Genomic DNA, 15,136 nt, shown 5'->3' with positions numbered 1-15,136 from the left:
ACCTTATCTGGATCGGGACGTATCTCACCCTCGGCTATCACAAAACCCAGAAACGAAACCGACCTCTTGTGAAACTCGCATTTCTCCGCCTTCACATATAACTTGTTCTCAAGCAATCGGCGTAAGACTCGGCGGACATGCTGAGTGTGTTCCTGCATGGAGGGAGAAAAGATGAGAATATCATCAATGTACACGAAGACAAACTTGTTAATCATGTCTCTCGGCACATCATTGACCAAAGTCTGGAAGACAGACGGAGCGTTACAAAGCCCGAAAGGGAGAACGCAGTACTCAAAGTGTCCAGTAGGGGTATTAAAGGCTGTCTTCCATTCATCGCCCTCTCTTATGCGCAGTAAATGATAGGCGTTGCGCAAATCTAACTTGGTGAAAAACCGCGCTCCCTGCAAAAGCTCAAAAGCAGAAGACATTAAAGGAAGAGGGTACCTATTCTTAACAGTAATGTCATTCAAACCCTTATAATCAATACAGGGACGTAGGGAGCCGTCCTTCTTTTTAACAAAGAAAAACCCCGCCCCTGCGGGAGAGGTGGAGGGACGGATGAGACCAGCACAAAGGGCATCATTAATATAACGGTCCATAGTCTCTCTCTCCGGACCAGACAAAGAATAAAGTCTACCTTTAGGCAGAGAAGTGTCTGGGAGAAGTTCAATAGAACAATCGTTCAAGGAAGGGAGGTGGCCCGAGCTTTACTGAACACCTGACCGATATCGGCATACTCCGCCGGGACCCCGGTCAAATCAACCGCCGAAACCTGAGGGAGAGAAGAAACAGAACCCGAAACAGCAGAACCAAGACAAGACACATGACACGACTGAGACCAAGCTAAAATAACATTGAGTTGCCAATCAACGTGGGGATTGTGTTGTGCCATGCATGCCCTAAAATAATAGGTGAGAGCGAGGCATGAAGGATGTACAACACAATCTCCTCACGATGATTGCCAGGAATAAAAAGACTTACAGAGGGAGTGCAGTGCGTGATCTGTGCCATCTGCTGACCTCTGATAGACCAGACATCCAGGGGAACTTCTAAAGGAACAGCAGGAATGCCGCAATCACGAGCCAGATCCTCACTAATAAAATTGCCCTCAGCGCCCGAGTCGAGCACACTGTGGTGGAATGATCGAGGCCAGCAAAAGACAGGGTGACGGGAAGCTGAGTGCATGAAGTCGGGGAGGATTTCCTTGAAGTGGCACCCACCAGGACTCCCCGGTTCACCGATGGCGGTTCCTTTCACCGGACAGGATCTGGCAAAGTGTCCCGGCTTGCCACAATAAAGACACAAAGAGTTCTGAAGGCGACGCTCTCTCTCTCTCTGCGAAAGTCGCATACTACCCAGCTGCATGGGCTCACTCTCCGTAGTTAAAGGAACACTGCTCTGACTGGACTGAGAGATCTCACTCTGATGAACACGATGACGAAGTGTGCGACGTTGATCGCAAAACAGCATCCGGGCTTCCACCCTCAACGCTAACTCGATGATGCGGTCAAGACTGTGGGGCAGATCGTGGGTAGCGATCTCATCCTGAATGCGGTCGCTGAGACCCTCAAGAAATTGTGCCCGGAGTGCAGCCTCGTTCCAGCTGCAGGCTGCTGCCAAGGTCTTAAACTGGATTGAATAGTCAGTGACTGAGCTAGCTCCCTGCGCGAGGCGGGCCAGCCGGGCAGCGGCGGCATCTCTGCGGGCCGAACGGTCAAAGAGCTTCACCATCTCCTCCCGGAACTCCTCAAAAGAATGACAGCAAGGATCCTGGGCGTCCCAAACAGCGGTGCCCTACTGGCGTGCTCTCCCAACCAACAGGGTGATAACGTAGGCGATACGAGTGCGCTCAGTCGCATAGCGACGAGGCTGGAGAGCAAATACCAGTGAACACTGGGACAGGAACGCCCGACAGGAGGAGGGGTCACCATCGTAAGGTGGAGGGTTGGCGGCATGGGGCTCCGAATCGCGGGAATGGTGAGTCCGGTCAAGACGTGACGAGAGCTCATTAAAACGAGCAGACAAATCCTCCATCTCCCGGGCTGTTGTCGTGAGCTGATCGGTGTGTCTACCCAGCCAAGCCCCTTGCTGAGCGATCGCTGAACGAACGGAATCTGCATCTGCGGGATCCATGATGGCAAGTTCGTCCTGTCAGACAATGAAAACAGAAGATCCCAGTGCGGATAACAAAGTTTATTTAAATAATAGTTTATGCAAAATGACAATCGCATGTCTGGGCACAAAGCCACACCAAGGCAGACGGCTGAAGGCGGGGAGCACACACAGGCACTGGGGCGATGAACCACACGCGTTCGGGCTCCGGCCAGACAAACGAACGGTGGGAGAGAGTATCTATGGCATAATAATCCACTACACACAAGGAGATTCGTAGTCAACCCGGCAACAGGCACCCGAGGCAGATGGTAAGGAGAGATCCTGCGGCGGGCAGAGAGAGAGAGAGCGTTAGTGGTGCTGACGGGGAAGCTGGACAGCTCCAGCGATGAAGGACTCTCCTACTGGACAGCGGCAATGCCGCGACGAGCGCCCGCTGCTGCAGATATTAAATAGCAGACTATAAAGCAGGCAGAAGGTATAAGCAGTCCGTAACTGACAGATGAAAACAGTCCAGAGAGCCGTCGGTGTAAACAAAGTCTTAGCAAATTCCTGGACAGCAGAAAGCACAGATTAGGGAAGAAGTAATTAAATCCACAAACTAGAAACAGACACAAGACAGGACTAGAAACTAGCGTAGCTGGTAATGGCGAGAACATACACTGACGAACTTGCAAAGAACCAACAAACACACAGGCATTAAATACTAAACCGATTGGCCATCAAATGAACTGCAGGTGAGGAACGCAGGTGAAGAAGATGACGCTAATGACACCCGAGACAGAGACGCGCACGTGTGAAACTGTCAACACAGAAACATAAACAGAGAAACAAAAATACAGCAGTCAATAAAACCAAAGTCATGACAGATATGGTGTGAATGCAGCAATTGATTGATAAAAGACACTCAAACATTTCAAGATTACTGTCTGTAAGTCCCATCAACTGATGTGAACCATGCCTCGCAAAAAAGATATTTTTAAAGAAGTAGATGATCTCCTTACATAAGGGATACAAACGTAGGCGTAGCTTGACGTTTGAGCCTGGTAGGCTAGACTCATCTATCATAGTATCTACACCGGAAACATGTGCTATGATTTTTACCGCAAATTAGATGATTAAAATTAATTAAAAACATTTTCATTAACTACATTAAAACAACATTTAGCCTGAATGTTAGATAAAAAAACATAATAATGGATTTCATTTTTTTAACAATATTAATACTTTATTCAGTGAAATTGCTCCCACTGTATTTAAAAACTCGTTTTTTATTATTAACAGTTATCAAATATTGAAATAAATCATAATGAATTACAGTTTATAGACAACAATTAGGCTATATTATAGCTAATAAATACCTTACAAACACATACATAAACGGAAAATTCATATGCAGTGAGCAATACATTAGGTCATTAATTTATACAATCTTTTGAAGATAAATAAACGTCATAAACTCCAACTATTGGAAACTAAACGTTTCTACGAAAGGGACAATAAAGTTGAGTGTGAGTCCACCAAAGGTTGAACGCGCCAGTCGTTGTTCTAAAAATGACCGCTTGAGGGTGCTTTGGAAGCGCTAACAGGTATGTGCGTTGGTTGCTATTACACAAACCTGTGTGGAAATACTGTCTTATATGTGTCAGATTTTGCAGATAATTTGTTTAATCAAGGCCTATTTTCTGGTTGCACGGGGTGTTATATATAGTAATCGACACGCTGTATTAACTTTTATGTTTCTTCAGTAATAGAACAAAGATGTTTTGATTGGTCGATGTACTGTTTGTCCCGCCTCTCGTCCAATGTGATTGAACGGCTGAATAAATGCGACTTTACCGGGTGCTAGGTTTTGATAATACACATATTATTAGCAGATTAACAATTGTTTTAGCATCTTAAACAAAGTTACGTTTTAAAATGGCCCCCGCAAGCTCTGCCTGGATAAAGCAAAGTGAAAACATCAACAAGTGTGTAGACATCCAACAAATTGTCTACTAATGGATAGAGTTAAGTACTGTGGCTACCCTTACTAGAAGTGGGTGCCCAGCGTGTGCCTGAAGTTTGTTTGTCATGTTTCTGTTATGATTTCGGTCTGATTGGCTGCTTTGTCTTTGTTTCACTATGTTTTGTGTTTTTGTTTTGACAGCTCCACACGTGCGCGTCTTCCACCTGGTGATCTCATTACCTCTGACTTCTCTCACCTGCGACCCGCACCTGATTCTCATTATTGCCCAATCCGATTTGATTTAAATTCCCCTCGTTTCCTTTGTTCATTGCAAGTTCGTCTTTGTATGTGCCTGCCCGCTAGCCAGTCTAGTTCTAGTCTTGTTTGTATCTGTTTATTCGTATCGTATTATTCACCGAGCTCTCTGCTGCCTTGCCTCTTAGATTTCCCTGTCCTGCCGTCAGTCTTTCCCTATTGGAGTGTCAACTATAATCCAGCTAAGGACTCTCTGTCTATGGTATCTCCGAGCGCTGCTACTACTCTTGCGCTGTCCAGCCGCAGTGCGCTTCGGGCGCGTAATTCTGCGCTCTTCTCGGACCGCTTCAGTGCGCTGTCCAGCACGGACTCTGCTGAAGATCTGACCGCCTCTCTCTCTCTCTCCCACCAGGATTCCTTCTCTGTGCCCTGCAAGGATTTCAGCAAGTGGATTTCAAGTGGATGTCCTTAGTGTTTCCCACTTTGTGACTTTTGCATTTACACATACACACACACATAATTACATGAAGACATTGTTGTTTGTTTATTTTCTACACATACCCACTGATACTGATATTCATTAAAAAACCCTCTGCATCGGGATCCTTGACTTTTGTGGTTCTTGACAGGCCGTGACAGGACGAACTTGCCACAATGGATCCCGCGGAGGTTGATTCTCTTCGGACGGCGCTCGCCCAGCAGGGTTCATGGCTAGGACAACACTCGACTCGTCTCACCACTACTTCTCAAGAGGTTGAGGGCTTATCTGCTCGTCTGAATGACCTTTCCGCTCGACTTGACCAGGTCAGTCATCATGCCACCCAGCCTAGTCAGTCGTCGCAGACGGAACCTCACGTTTCACCCCCACCTCCATATAATGGCGATCCCGCCTCCTGCCGGGCTTTCCTCTCACAATGCTCGCTAGTTTTTGCCCTCCAGCCCCGCCGCTATGCCTCTGAACGCACTCGGGTTGCGTTTGTGATTACCCTTCTTGTTGGCAAAGCGCGCGAGTGGGCTACGGCCGTGTGGAATGCTAATGACCCTTGCTGTCGGTCTTTTGACGAGTTTAAGGAGGAGATGGAGAAACTCTTTGACCGGTCGGTGCGTGGGGACGCCGCTGCAGCTCGTTTGGCACATCTTGTTCAGGGCAGACTCACGGTTACAGATTATGCCATAGAGTTCAAGACCTTAGCGGCTGCCTGCCACTGGAATGAGGCGGCCCTTCGAGCCCAGTTTGTAGAGGGGTTGTCCAATGATATTCAGGACGAGATCGCTCTTCAAGACCTTCCCCCGTCACTAGATGCCATCATAGATCTGGCTCTCCGGATCGAGGCCAGGAGACTGCTTCGCGATCAGCGACGCTCCATTCGTCAGCGAGTGTTTACGGAGGAGAACACCACTTCCTCTTCCTCACCTCTGCCGTCAGTCGAGCCAGAACCCATGCAGCTGGGGCGTTTGCGCCTGTCTCAGAGAGAGAGAGAGGCGTATACAGAAGGCCCTGTGCTTGTATTGCGGGAAGTCCGGGCATTTTGCTAGGGTCTGCCCGTTAAAAGCCGCTGCCCATCAGTGAGTACGGGAGTCCTGGTGGGCACTTCTTCAAAACTCTCCCCTGTTTCCAGTACCCAACTCCCCGTCATTGTGTCCTTCGCTGGGCGTGATCATCCGTCCACTGCCCTTCTCGATTCTGGCGCGGAGGGCAACTTCATTGATGAAGCGCTGGTTCGCGCCTGGGGTATCCCGGTTGTCCCTCTCCAATCCCCTTTGGATGTCTGGTCCCTAAAGGGGCAGCAGATGGCGCGGATTACACACTGCACTTCTCCTGTGAGTCTCTCTGTGTCTGGTAATCATCGTGAGGAGATTGTGTTGCACATCCTTCATGCATCTCTATCTCCTATTGTTTTAGGGCATGGATGGTTAGTGCAACACAACCCTCACGTTGATTGGCAGCATAGTGTTATCTTGTCTTGGTCTCAGTCTTGTCATGTGTCATGTCTTGGTTCTGCTGTTTCTGGTTCTGTTCTTTCTCTCCCTCAGGTTCCGGCAGTCGATTTGACCGGGGTCCCGGCGGAGTATACGGATATCGCTCAGGTGTTCAGTAAAGCCCGGGCCACCTCCCTTCCTCCTCACCGGCCATATGATTGCGCTATTGATCTCCTCCCTGGCACTTCTCCGCCTAAAGGTAGACTTTATTCGTTGTCGAGTCCTGAAAGAGAGGCTATGGACCAGTATATTAATGATGCTCTGCGTGCCGGTCTCATCCGTCCCTCCACCTCGCCCGCAGGGGCGGGGTTTTTCTTTGTTGAAAAGAAGGACGGCTCCCTGCGTCCTTGTATTGACTATAGGGGATTAAATGACATTACTGTTAAGAATAGGTACCCCCTTCCTTTAATGTCTACTGCGTTTGAGCTTTTGCAGGGAGCGCAGGTCTTTACTAAACTAGATTTACGCAATGCCTATCATCTGGTGCGTATAAGAGAGGGAGATGAGTGGAAGACAGCATTTAATACCCCTACTGGACACTTTGAGTATTGCGTTCTGCCTTTCGGGCTTTGTAACGCTCCCTCAGTCTTCCAAACTCTGGTGAATGATGTGCTGAGAGACATGATTAACAAATTTGTCTTTGTGTACATAGATGATATTCTCATCTTTTCCCCCTCTCTGCAGGAACACACTCAGCATGTCCGCCGAGTCTTACGCCGGTTGTTAGAGAATAAGTTGTTTGTTAAGGCGGAGAAGTGCGAATTCCATCGTAAGTCAGTTTCGTTCTTGGGTTTTGTTGTTGCCCCAGGTGAGATCCGTCCCGACCCAGCCAAGATCAAAGCGGTTGCCGAATGGCCAGTCCCCGAGTCCCGTAAGGATTTATTAAGATTTCTGGGCTTCGCCAATTTTTACCGGCGATTTATCAGAAATTATGGTCAGGTTGCTCAGCCTCTTACTGCTCTCACTTTTACTAAGGAGAGGTTTGTCTGGAATTCTAGTGCTCAGGAGGCCTTTGATAATTTAAAGTCCCGGTTTATCTCTGCTCCTGTTCTCTCTATTCCAGATCCGGCTGCTCAATTTATTGTGGAGGTGGATGCTTCGGATGTCGGGGTAGGCGCCGTTTTGTCTCAGCGGTCTGCTAAGGATGGCAAGGTGCATCCCTGTGCCTTTTTCTCCCATCGGTTGAACCCAGCAGAGCGAAATTATGACATAGGTAATCGGGAGCTGCTGGCGGTCAGACTAGCTTTGGGTGAGTGGCGTCACTGGTTGGAGGGGACCTCGGAGCCCTTCCTGGTCTGGACGGATCATAAAAATCTCGAATACATCCGTTCAGCCAGGAGGTTATCTTCTCGTCAGGCTCGTTGGGCACTCTTCTTTGACAGATTTAACTTCACCCTCTCGTACCGGCCCGGTTCTAAGAATACCAAGCCCGACGCTCTCTCCCGTTTGTTCGAAAATCCCGGTTATGATGGGGACGAAACCATCCTCCCTGAGGGGCGGGTGGTGGGTGCCCTGCGCTGGGGAATAGAACAACGGGTGAGACGGGCCGGCCGGGAGGGGGAAGTGCCAGAGGGGTGCCCAGCGGGTCGATTGTGGGTACCGAATGCGCTTCGCTCCGAGGTCATCCGGTGGGGTCACGAGTCCAAGTTAGTTTGCCATCCGGGGGTTCAGAGAATGTTGGCTACCGTACGTCAGCGTTTTTGGTGGCCCTCTATGGGTCCCGATGTCAGACAGTTTGTGTTAGCCTGTCAGGTTTGTGCCCGCAATAAGGCCTCTCATCAAGCCCCTATTGGTCTGCTTAAACCGTTACCCATCCCCTCTCGTCCTTGGTCACATATCGCCATTGATTTTGTAACCAATTTGCCTAGTTCTAAGGGAAACACTGTTGTTTTGACCATTGTGGACCGCTTCTCCAAGGCGGTTCATTTTGTCCCTTTGCCCAAATTACCCACCGCCAAGGAAACTGCCCAGGTAATGATCGAACACGTCTTTCGCTTACATGGTCTGCCCACAGACGTTGTTTCAGATAGGGGTCGTCAGTTTATTTCTCGTTTCTGGCCGGAATTTTGTAGACAAATAGGTTCCACAACTAGTTTGTCTTCAGGGTATCATCCTCAGACCAACGGGCAATGCGAACGGGCTAACCAAGATTTAGGTAGAGCTCTCCGCTGTCTGACATCACAATATCCGAGCTCCTGGTGCCAACAGTTACCCTGGGTTGAATACGCCCATAATTCTCTTCCTGTTTCTTCCCTTAACATGTCCCCATTTGAGGCGTCCATGGGGTTTCAGCCCCCTTTATTCCCGTCACAAGAACCTGATGCGGTGGTTCCGTCTGCTCTTGCTTTTGTCCGACGTTGCAAACGCACCTGGAGAAAAGCTAGATTTACATTACGTCAGGTTGCCAGACGAACCAAAGCCGCGGCCGATCGTCACCGTAGAACCGCGCCCCGCTTTATCTGTGGGCGGAAAGTCTGGCTTTCGTCCAAGGATTTACCTCTCCGTGAGCCTTCTCGCAAGCTGGCTCCACGATTCCTTGGGCCATACAGCATTGTTAAGGTTATTAATCCCGTGACGGTCAGGCTCAGATTGCCCCCAGCACTCGGTCGGGTTCACCCAGTTTTTCATGTGTCTAAACTGAAGCCTGTGTATTTTTCCCACCTTAATCCTGTTCCCTCTGCCCCCACCCCTCCCACCCCTCAGCTTATAGATGGTGCCCCTGTGTATTCAGTTAAATCTTTACTGGATGTGCGTCGCCGGGGTAGGGGATTTCAATATCTCGTAGACTGGGAAGGATATGGTCCGGAGGAGAGGTGTTGGGTACCGGCCCGGGACATTCTGGACCCTGGGCTGATAGAGGATCTCCGCCGGCGACGGGGTGAGCCTCCTCATGGACCGCCCGGTGGCGGTCGTGGGGGGGGAGTCCTGTTATGATTTCGGTCTGATTGGCTGCTTTGTCTTTGTTTCACTATGTTTTGTGTTTTTGTTTTGACAGCTCCACACGTGCGCGTCTTCCACCTGGTGATCTCATTACCTCTGACTTCTCTCACCTGCGACCCGCACCTGATTCTCATTATTGCCCAATCCGGTTTGATTTAAATTCCCCTCGTTTCCTTTGTTCATTGCAAGTTCGTCTTTGTATGTGCCTGCCCGCTAGCCAGTCTAGTTCTAGTCTTGTTTGTATCTGTTTATTCGTATCGTATTATTCACCGAGCTCTCTGCTGCCTTGCCTCTTAGATTTCCCTGTCCTGCCGTCAGTCTTTCCCTATTGGAGTGTCAACTATAATCCAGCTAAGGACTCTCTGTCTATGGTATCTCCGAGCGCTGCTACTACTCTTGCGCTGTCCAGCCGCAGTGCGCTTCGGGCGCGTAATTCTGCGCTCTTCTCGGACCGCTTCAGTGCGCTGTCCAGCACGGACTCTGCTGAAGATCTGACCGCCTCTCTCTCTCTCTCCCACCAGGATTCCTTCTCTGTGCCCTGCAAGGATTTCAGCAAGTGGATTTCAAGTGGATGTCCTTAGTGTTTCCCACTTTGTGACTTTTGCATTTACACATACACACACACATAATTACATGAAGACATTGTTGTTTGTTTATTTTCTACACATACCCACTGATACTGATATTCATTAAAAAACCCTCTGCATCGGGATCCTTGACTTTTGTGGTTCTTGACAGGCCGTGACAGTTTCCTGGGTTCACAATAATGACCTTTTGTGCTGCTAATGCAATGCTCTACCACTTTGCTTTACAGGAGCACAGAATCAGATCACATTTTATGGCAAATTACTACAAAAACCCAATTCATTCCAAGGGGTTTACATATTTTTTCTTGCCACTGTACATTGATTAGGTTTAAAATATTGTTTCACGAAAATGTTACACCATAACGTTTGCTATCTCTTAATTGCAGAAGTTAACAGTGGTGATTATAAATATAATGTTGATTATGACGTCACGAACAAAGGTTTGTTTTTAAATCAATAATTAAACAAACACATTATCACTGTAATGAATCTTTATTTAGGTGAATGTTTTAATCATTGTAGTAGAACCAATCAACTGCAATGGAAATTCAGTGTTGAATGAAATTTCATGAATTCTTTTAGAGAATGAAATCCAAGATTCACCCCGGAGTCATCTGACATGTTATACCTCACCATCCCCTCACCAGAGACAATGTTCAAGTATGTTTGTATATATTAATTAGGTGTAAATAATACAATTATATATTTTTCATATAAATATATGCTCCGTTTGTATTTCACATTTAAAGCTCAGTTTGTGTTTCAGTGTGTTGTTGTAAATGTTGTTTGATGTGTGTGATGTAGATCATCTTCCTCTCAGACTGAGTGGAGGGAAGGGTTTGTGTTCGGGGAGACTAGAGGTTTATCAGAACTCTGTGTGGGGTTCAGTCTGTGATGATCTGTGGGACATCAGAGATGATCAGGTGGTCTGCAGGCAGCTGGGTTGTGGAGCAGCGTCGAGTGTTGATGGGAATGAAGTGTTTGGTGCTGGTGAAGGTGTTGTGTGGATGAACAGAGTCGAGTGCAGAGGGACTGAGATTCACCTGTGGGACTGTCCTCATGTCCTGAAAAATCACACTGACTGCTCACACAAAGAACAAGTAAGACTCATCTGTGCAGGTGAGAAGAAAACACTGAGAGATCAATTCATTATCATTTCAGCACTTTCTTTAATATCTGTGTTTTATTTTACAGACTCTTCAGTGTCTACAACTCCTGCCACAACAACAACATCAGCTTCTCCTTCAGTTTCTCAGACAAACAGGAGATCAGTGACTCCTCCACAAACTCCTCCTCTCTTCAATCCTCCAGTGGTTGTGATTGTACTGGGAGTTTTGCTCTTACTGCTCTTAGTGCCGCTGCTGATACTGATTCAACACAACAGAGAGATGAGGAGAGGTACAGAGATCCACACATCACATACAAGTTTAATTTTGTAAATAAATAAATAAGGTTACAATTGATATTGCATTGTTTTTGTGATAAACGATTAATAAAGCAATAAACCCCCAAGAAGCAGTGGGTTACCAGTGCATTTTATAACAGCTAAGGGGCGTTGTTAGGTACGACACGAAGCGGAGTGCCTAAACCCCCTTAGCTGTTATAAAATGCACTGTTAACCCAACGCTTCGAGGGGTTTATTGCGTTTATAAAACGGTTACTTCATATGCATAACGTTAGCGGGATTTTATAAAATAAAACACAAATAAGTTGTAATTATATTAGTACAAATATTACTCTTCCGCCAAACAAAGTAGTTCCTCAGAATCAAGTGTGACTGAAACAGAGCGCAGTTCACAAAAAACACAGACGCAGCAAAGATACAATGAAAATATGATTAAAGACTTTTATAAATCAACATTCATCTAATTTATAGATTAACATTTATATTGTGCAACTGTTGAAGTGATGATCAAACATGCTTGGAAGCATGCTGAACTCTTTCCCTGTCAGTGTTTTTTTTTTTAAGTTGCAACCCGGTTTAAGTTTAATGCCTTACAGAAAAATTATCTTCTTTAAATAAACATATAATATCAAATAGGGATGTCCCGATCCGATCACATGATCGGAAATCGGCCCCGATCACGTGGTTTCAGACTCGATCGGAATCGGACGTTACCTCCCGATCAGGACTCGGATACATATGCAGGGTTTAAAATCCATTAAGGTCTCGCTCTGCTCCGCTCCAGTGTACACGCTGGTGCGTGTGAACTGATGAGAAGAGAATAGGCTTGTTCGACTCCATGCAGCGCCGCAACAACCGGCAGCCAGATGACGTCTAAGTTCCGCGAGAGCCATTTAAAAGCAAACTTCTCCGTTTGATTTCGCGGATCACTCTCGCGGTAGTTTGACGTCACCCGGCTGTCGATCGTTTTTGTCACCATGTGCTCAGACGCAGCTCTGCGTCTCACTCAGAACCTCAAGAACGCGCATTCGCGCAGGATACTGTAGAAATGAGAGATAGAGGTAAGAATGGTGCCCACGTCGAGAAAACGTAATAGAGAAACAAAGTATTAAAGTATGTCTAGCCATGTCACTCATCTCATTACAATATGTTAACTAGATAACTGGATACAACTGATTGTATAGTTTAATAAAATAATGTATTTTGATTATACAGATTAATTACGACCTAACTACACTGAAAAAAATGATTCATTGAATTTAATCGATTTTTTTGGGGTGGGTGATTGCAATCAGTTTATTTGAGCTGCATTTGAACAAAAGTTTTATATTTTGTTTTACGTTACTAATCTTTCTTGTTTGAATGTAGCTTAAATAAATTGATTGCAACCACTTACCTTAAAAAAATTGATTAAATTCAATGAATCATTTTTTTCAGTGTATAGGTATTTTATAACTAACTGCTGACCAGCTTAGGGAATCTCTATGGCTAATTTATAAGATATATTGCTGAATCAGTATGTTGTTTTTCTTGTTAATTGAGTCTGGGTAGCCTATCTTATGTCTAGAATTAGTCAAGGAGGTTGATTCTTATAACTTCCTTCAAAGTTTGATCAATTGTGCATAATGACATGTGCAACAAATGCATATAGGGTGTCAGACTCATAGATTTGCATAATTTAAAGTTCAGGTTTTAAAGTTTGGGTCAACATGTGGCACAGCTTTAAAACTGAAACTTATAAAATCCTATCAGAGGTCCAAAATGTAATTGAAACACACCAGTGGCTTTGCTGTCATCAGGATTAAACATTTTACCCCTCGAACCCTCCCTCCCAACAGAGCATCCCCACAATTTAACCCCTGTACATATACTGTATATATTCTCATTATTTTTAACACATCTGTAGTTATGTGCTGGCACAGAGTTAGACTCTTTTGACTCCACACAGAAACAGCAACGCATGCGGCATGACATAAGGAACATCCTGGGTCGGTTTTTTTCGCTCTTATTTATTCTTTTTTTATGTATTATAGAAGTATCGGATCGGGACTCGGTATCGGCAGATACTCAAAATCAAATGACTCGGACTCGAGGGCAAAAAAACCAGATCGGGACATCCCTAATATCAAATGAAAGGACAGACCATCCGCTTTCAAACAACAACAACAAAAAAAGTTTCATCCTACCTTCATTTGTTCTCTTATCAGTTATCACCTCTCAAATTTTCAGCTAAAAGCGGAGATAATTCCATTTTTGTGAAGAACTTTAGTAAGAAATCAGATTCAGCCATGAACAGTACTACACGGTGTTTTCAGTGAATGCGTCAGTGTTTAAGTTGGGTAAGATCACCACCCAGTGGATAATAGCGGGCGTATGAACTTCAGTTATAAACTCCTCAGACAACGTTTTCTCTTTATCGACGAGATGACTCAACAGTATTTATTGTGACATTTATCTGGATATCGCCATTAATTGTGCAATTGTAGACAAATTAAAAATATGATTAAAGACTGTGGTGTTTATTCTCATAAATCAGTACGCAGCAACAGTGGTGCAGTGATACTTATGTAATGTGGTCTGAACCGTGAGGTTACCGGTGTATTTTATCACGGCTTAGAACGCGTTTCAACCAATCAGAATGAAGAACCAGAACTGCCCGTTTTATAATCTGAATTTCCCCATTATGTCTAAATGTATGTGCAGTCCGGAGATTTTGGTGCTTTTGTAAGGGGAAAAAATTATATATATATATATATATATATATATATATATATATATATATATATATATGTATATATATATATGTATATATGTATATATATATATGTATATATGTATATATATATATGTATATGTGTATATATATATATATGTATATGTGTATATATATATATGTATATGTGTATATATATATATGTATATGTATATATATATATATATATATATATGTATATGTGTATATATATATATATATGTATATATGTATATATATATATATATATGTATATATATATATATATATGTATGTATATATATATATATATATGTATGTATGTATATATATATATATATGTATGTATATATATATATATATGTATGTATATATATATATATATATATATATGTATGTATATATATATATATATATATATGTATGTATATATATATATATATATATATATATATGTATGTATATATATATATATATATGTATATATATATATGTATATATGTATATATATATGTATATATATATATATATATATATATATATATATATATATATATATATATGTATATATATATATATGTATATATATATATATGTATATATATATATGTATATGTGTATATATATATATGTATATGTGTATATATATATATGTATATCCATCCCTTTGGCCCAATGTCGGAAACCAAACATCATAGTAGAAGGATCGTCGCACGTTTGGTCTTTTCCGGTGCTTGCAGATGGCGATATAACATTACACAACTTAATATCTGATTCCAAAAGATATAAAACGTGTTGTATGGAATTCTGAATCAAATTGATGTAATTGTAAAATTTGGATAAACGTTTGATCATTCTATATTCTCATGTTTATACTGAACTCATTCATTCGATTACCGATGTGTAGCCCCTACAGTCGCGTACACAAATTCTTCCCTGTTATAACAGAGGATAACAAATATTAGCATGTAGTGCTAATCTTCCCTGCCTAAACAGAGGATAACTATTTCTTCCCTGTAATAACAGAGGCTTCATAATAAAGGTTAACCAATATTAGCATGTGATGGTAATCTTTCCTGCCTAAACAGAAGATTACTAATTCTTTATAGTAATTTTAGAAGAGTCAATATAATACAGAGCAAATTAGAATGAATGCAAAACGTAACAATTTATTAACC

At 43.9% G+C, this 15,136-nt stretch overlaps 1 protein-coding gene and 1 long non-coding RNA gene across 2 annotated transcripts in view; one reads left to right on the top strand and one right to left on the bottom strand.

Moving 5' to 3' along the window:
• The window catches only part of LOC129432119 (scavenger receptor cysteine-rich type 1 protein M130-like), a 29,339-nt gene extending 18,795 nt beyond the window's left edge, over positions 1–10,544 (top strand). Inside the window, exons 19-20 of the mRNA XM_073869118.1 lie at positions 10,209–10,262; positions 10,405–10,544. Of these exons, the coding sequence (XP_073725219.1) occupies positions 10,209–10,262; positions 10,405–10,505 (155 nt within the window). The 3' untranslated portion in view covers positions 10,506–10,544. The remainder of the gene's footprint in view (positions 1–10,208; positions 10,263–10,404) is intronic.
• The window catches only part of LOC141364967 (uncharacterized), a 224,146-nt gene that overhangs the window by 166,395 nt on the left and 42,615 nt on the right, over positions 1–15,136 (bottom strand). The gene's annotated exons all lie outside the window — the stretch shown is intronic.

The sequence above is a fragment of the Misgurnus anguillicaudatus genome, chromosome 1 (assembly GCF_027580225.2).
Source record: "Misgurnus anguillicaudatus chromosome 1, ASM2758022v2, whole genome shotgun sequence".
In the NCBI taxonomy this organism is placed as follows: domain Eukaryota; kingdom Metazoa; phylum Chordata; class Actinopteri; order Cypriniformes; family Cobitidae; genus Misgurnus; species Misgurnus anguillicaudatus.
This window is presented reverse-complemented; position numbering and strand designations above follow the sequence as displayed.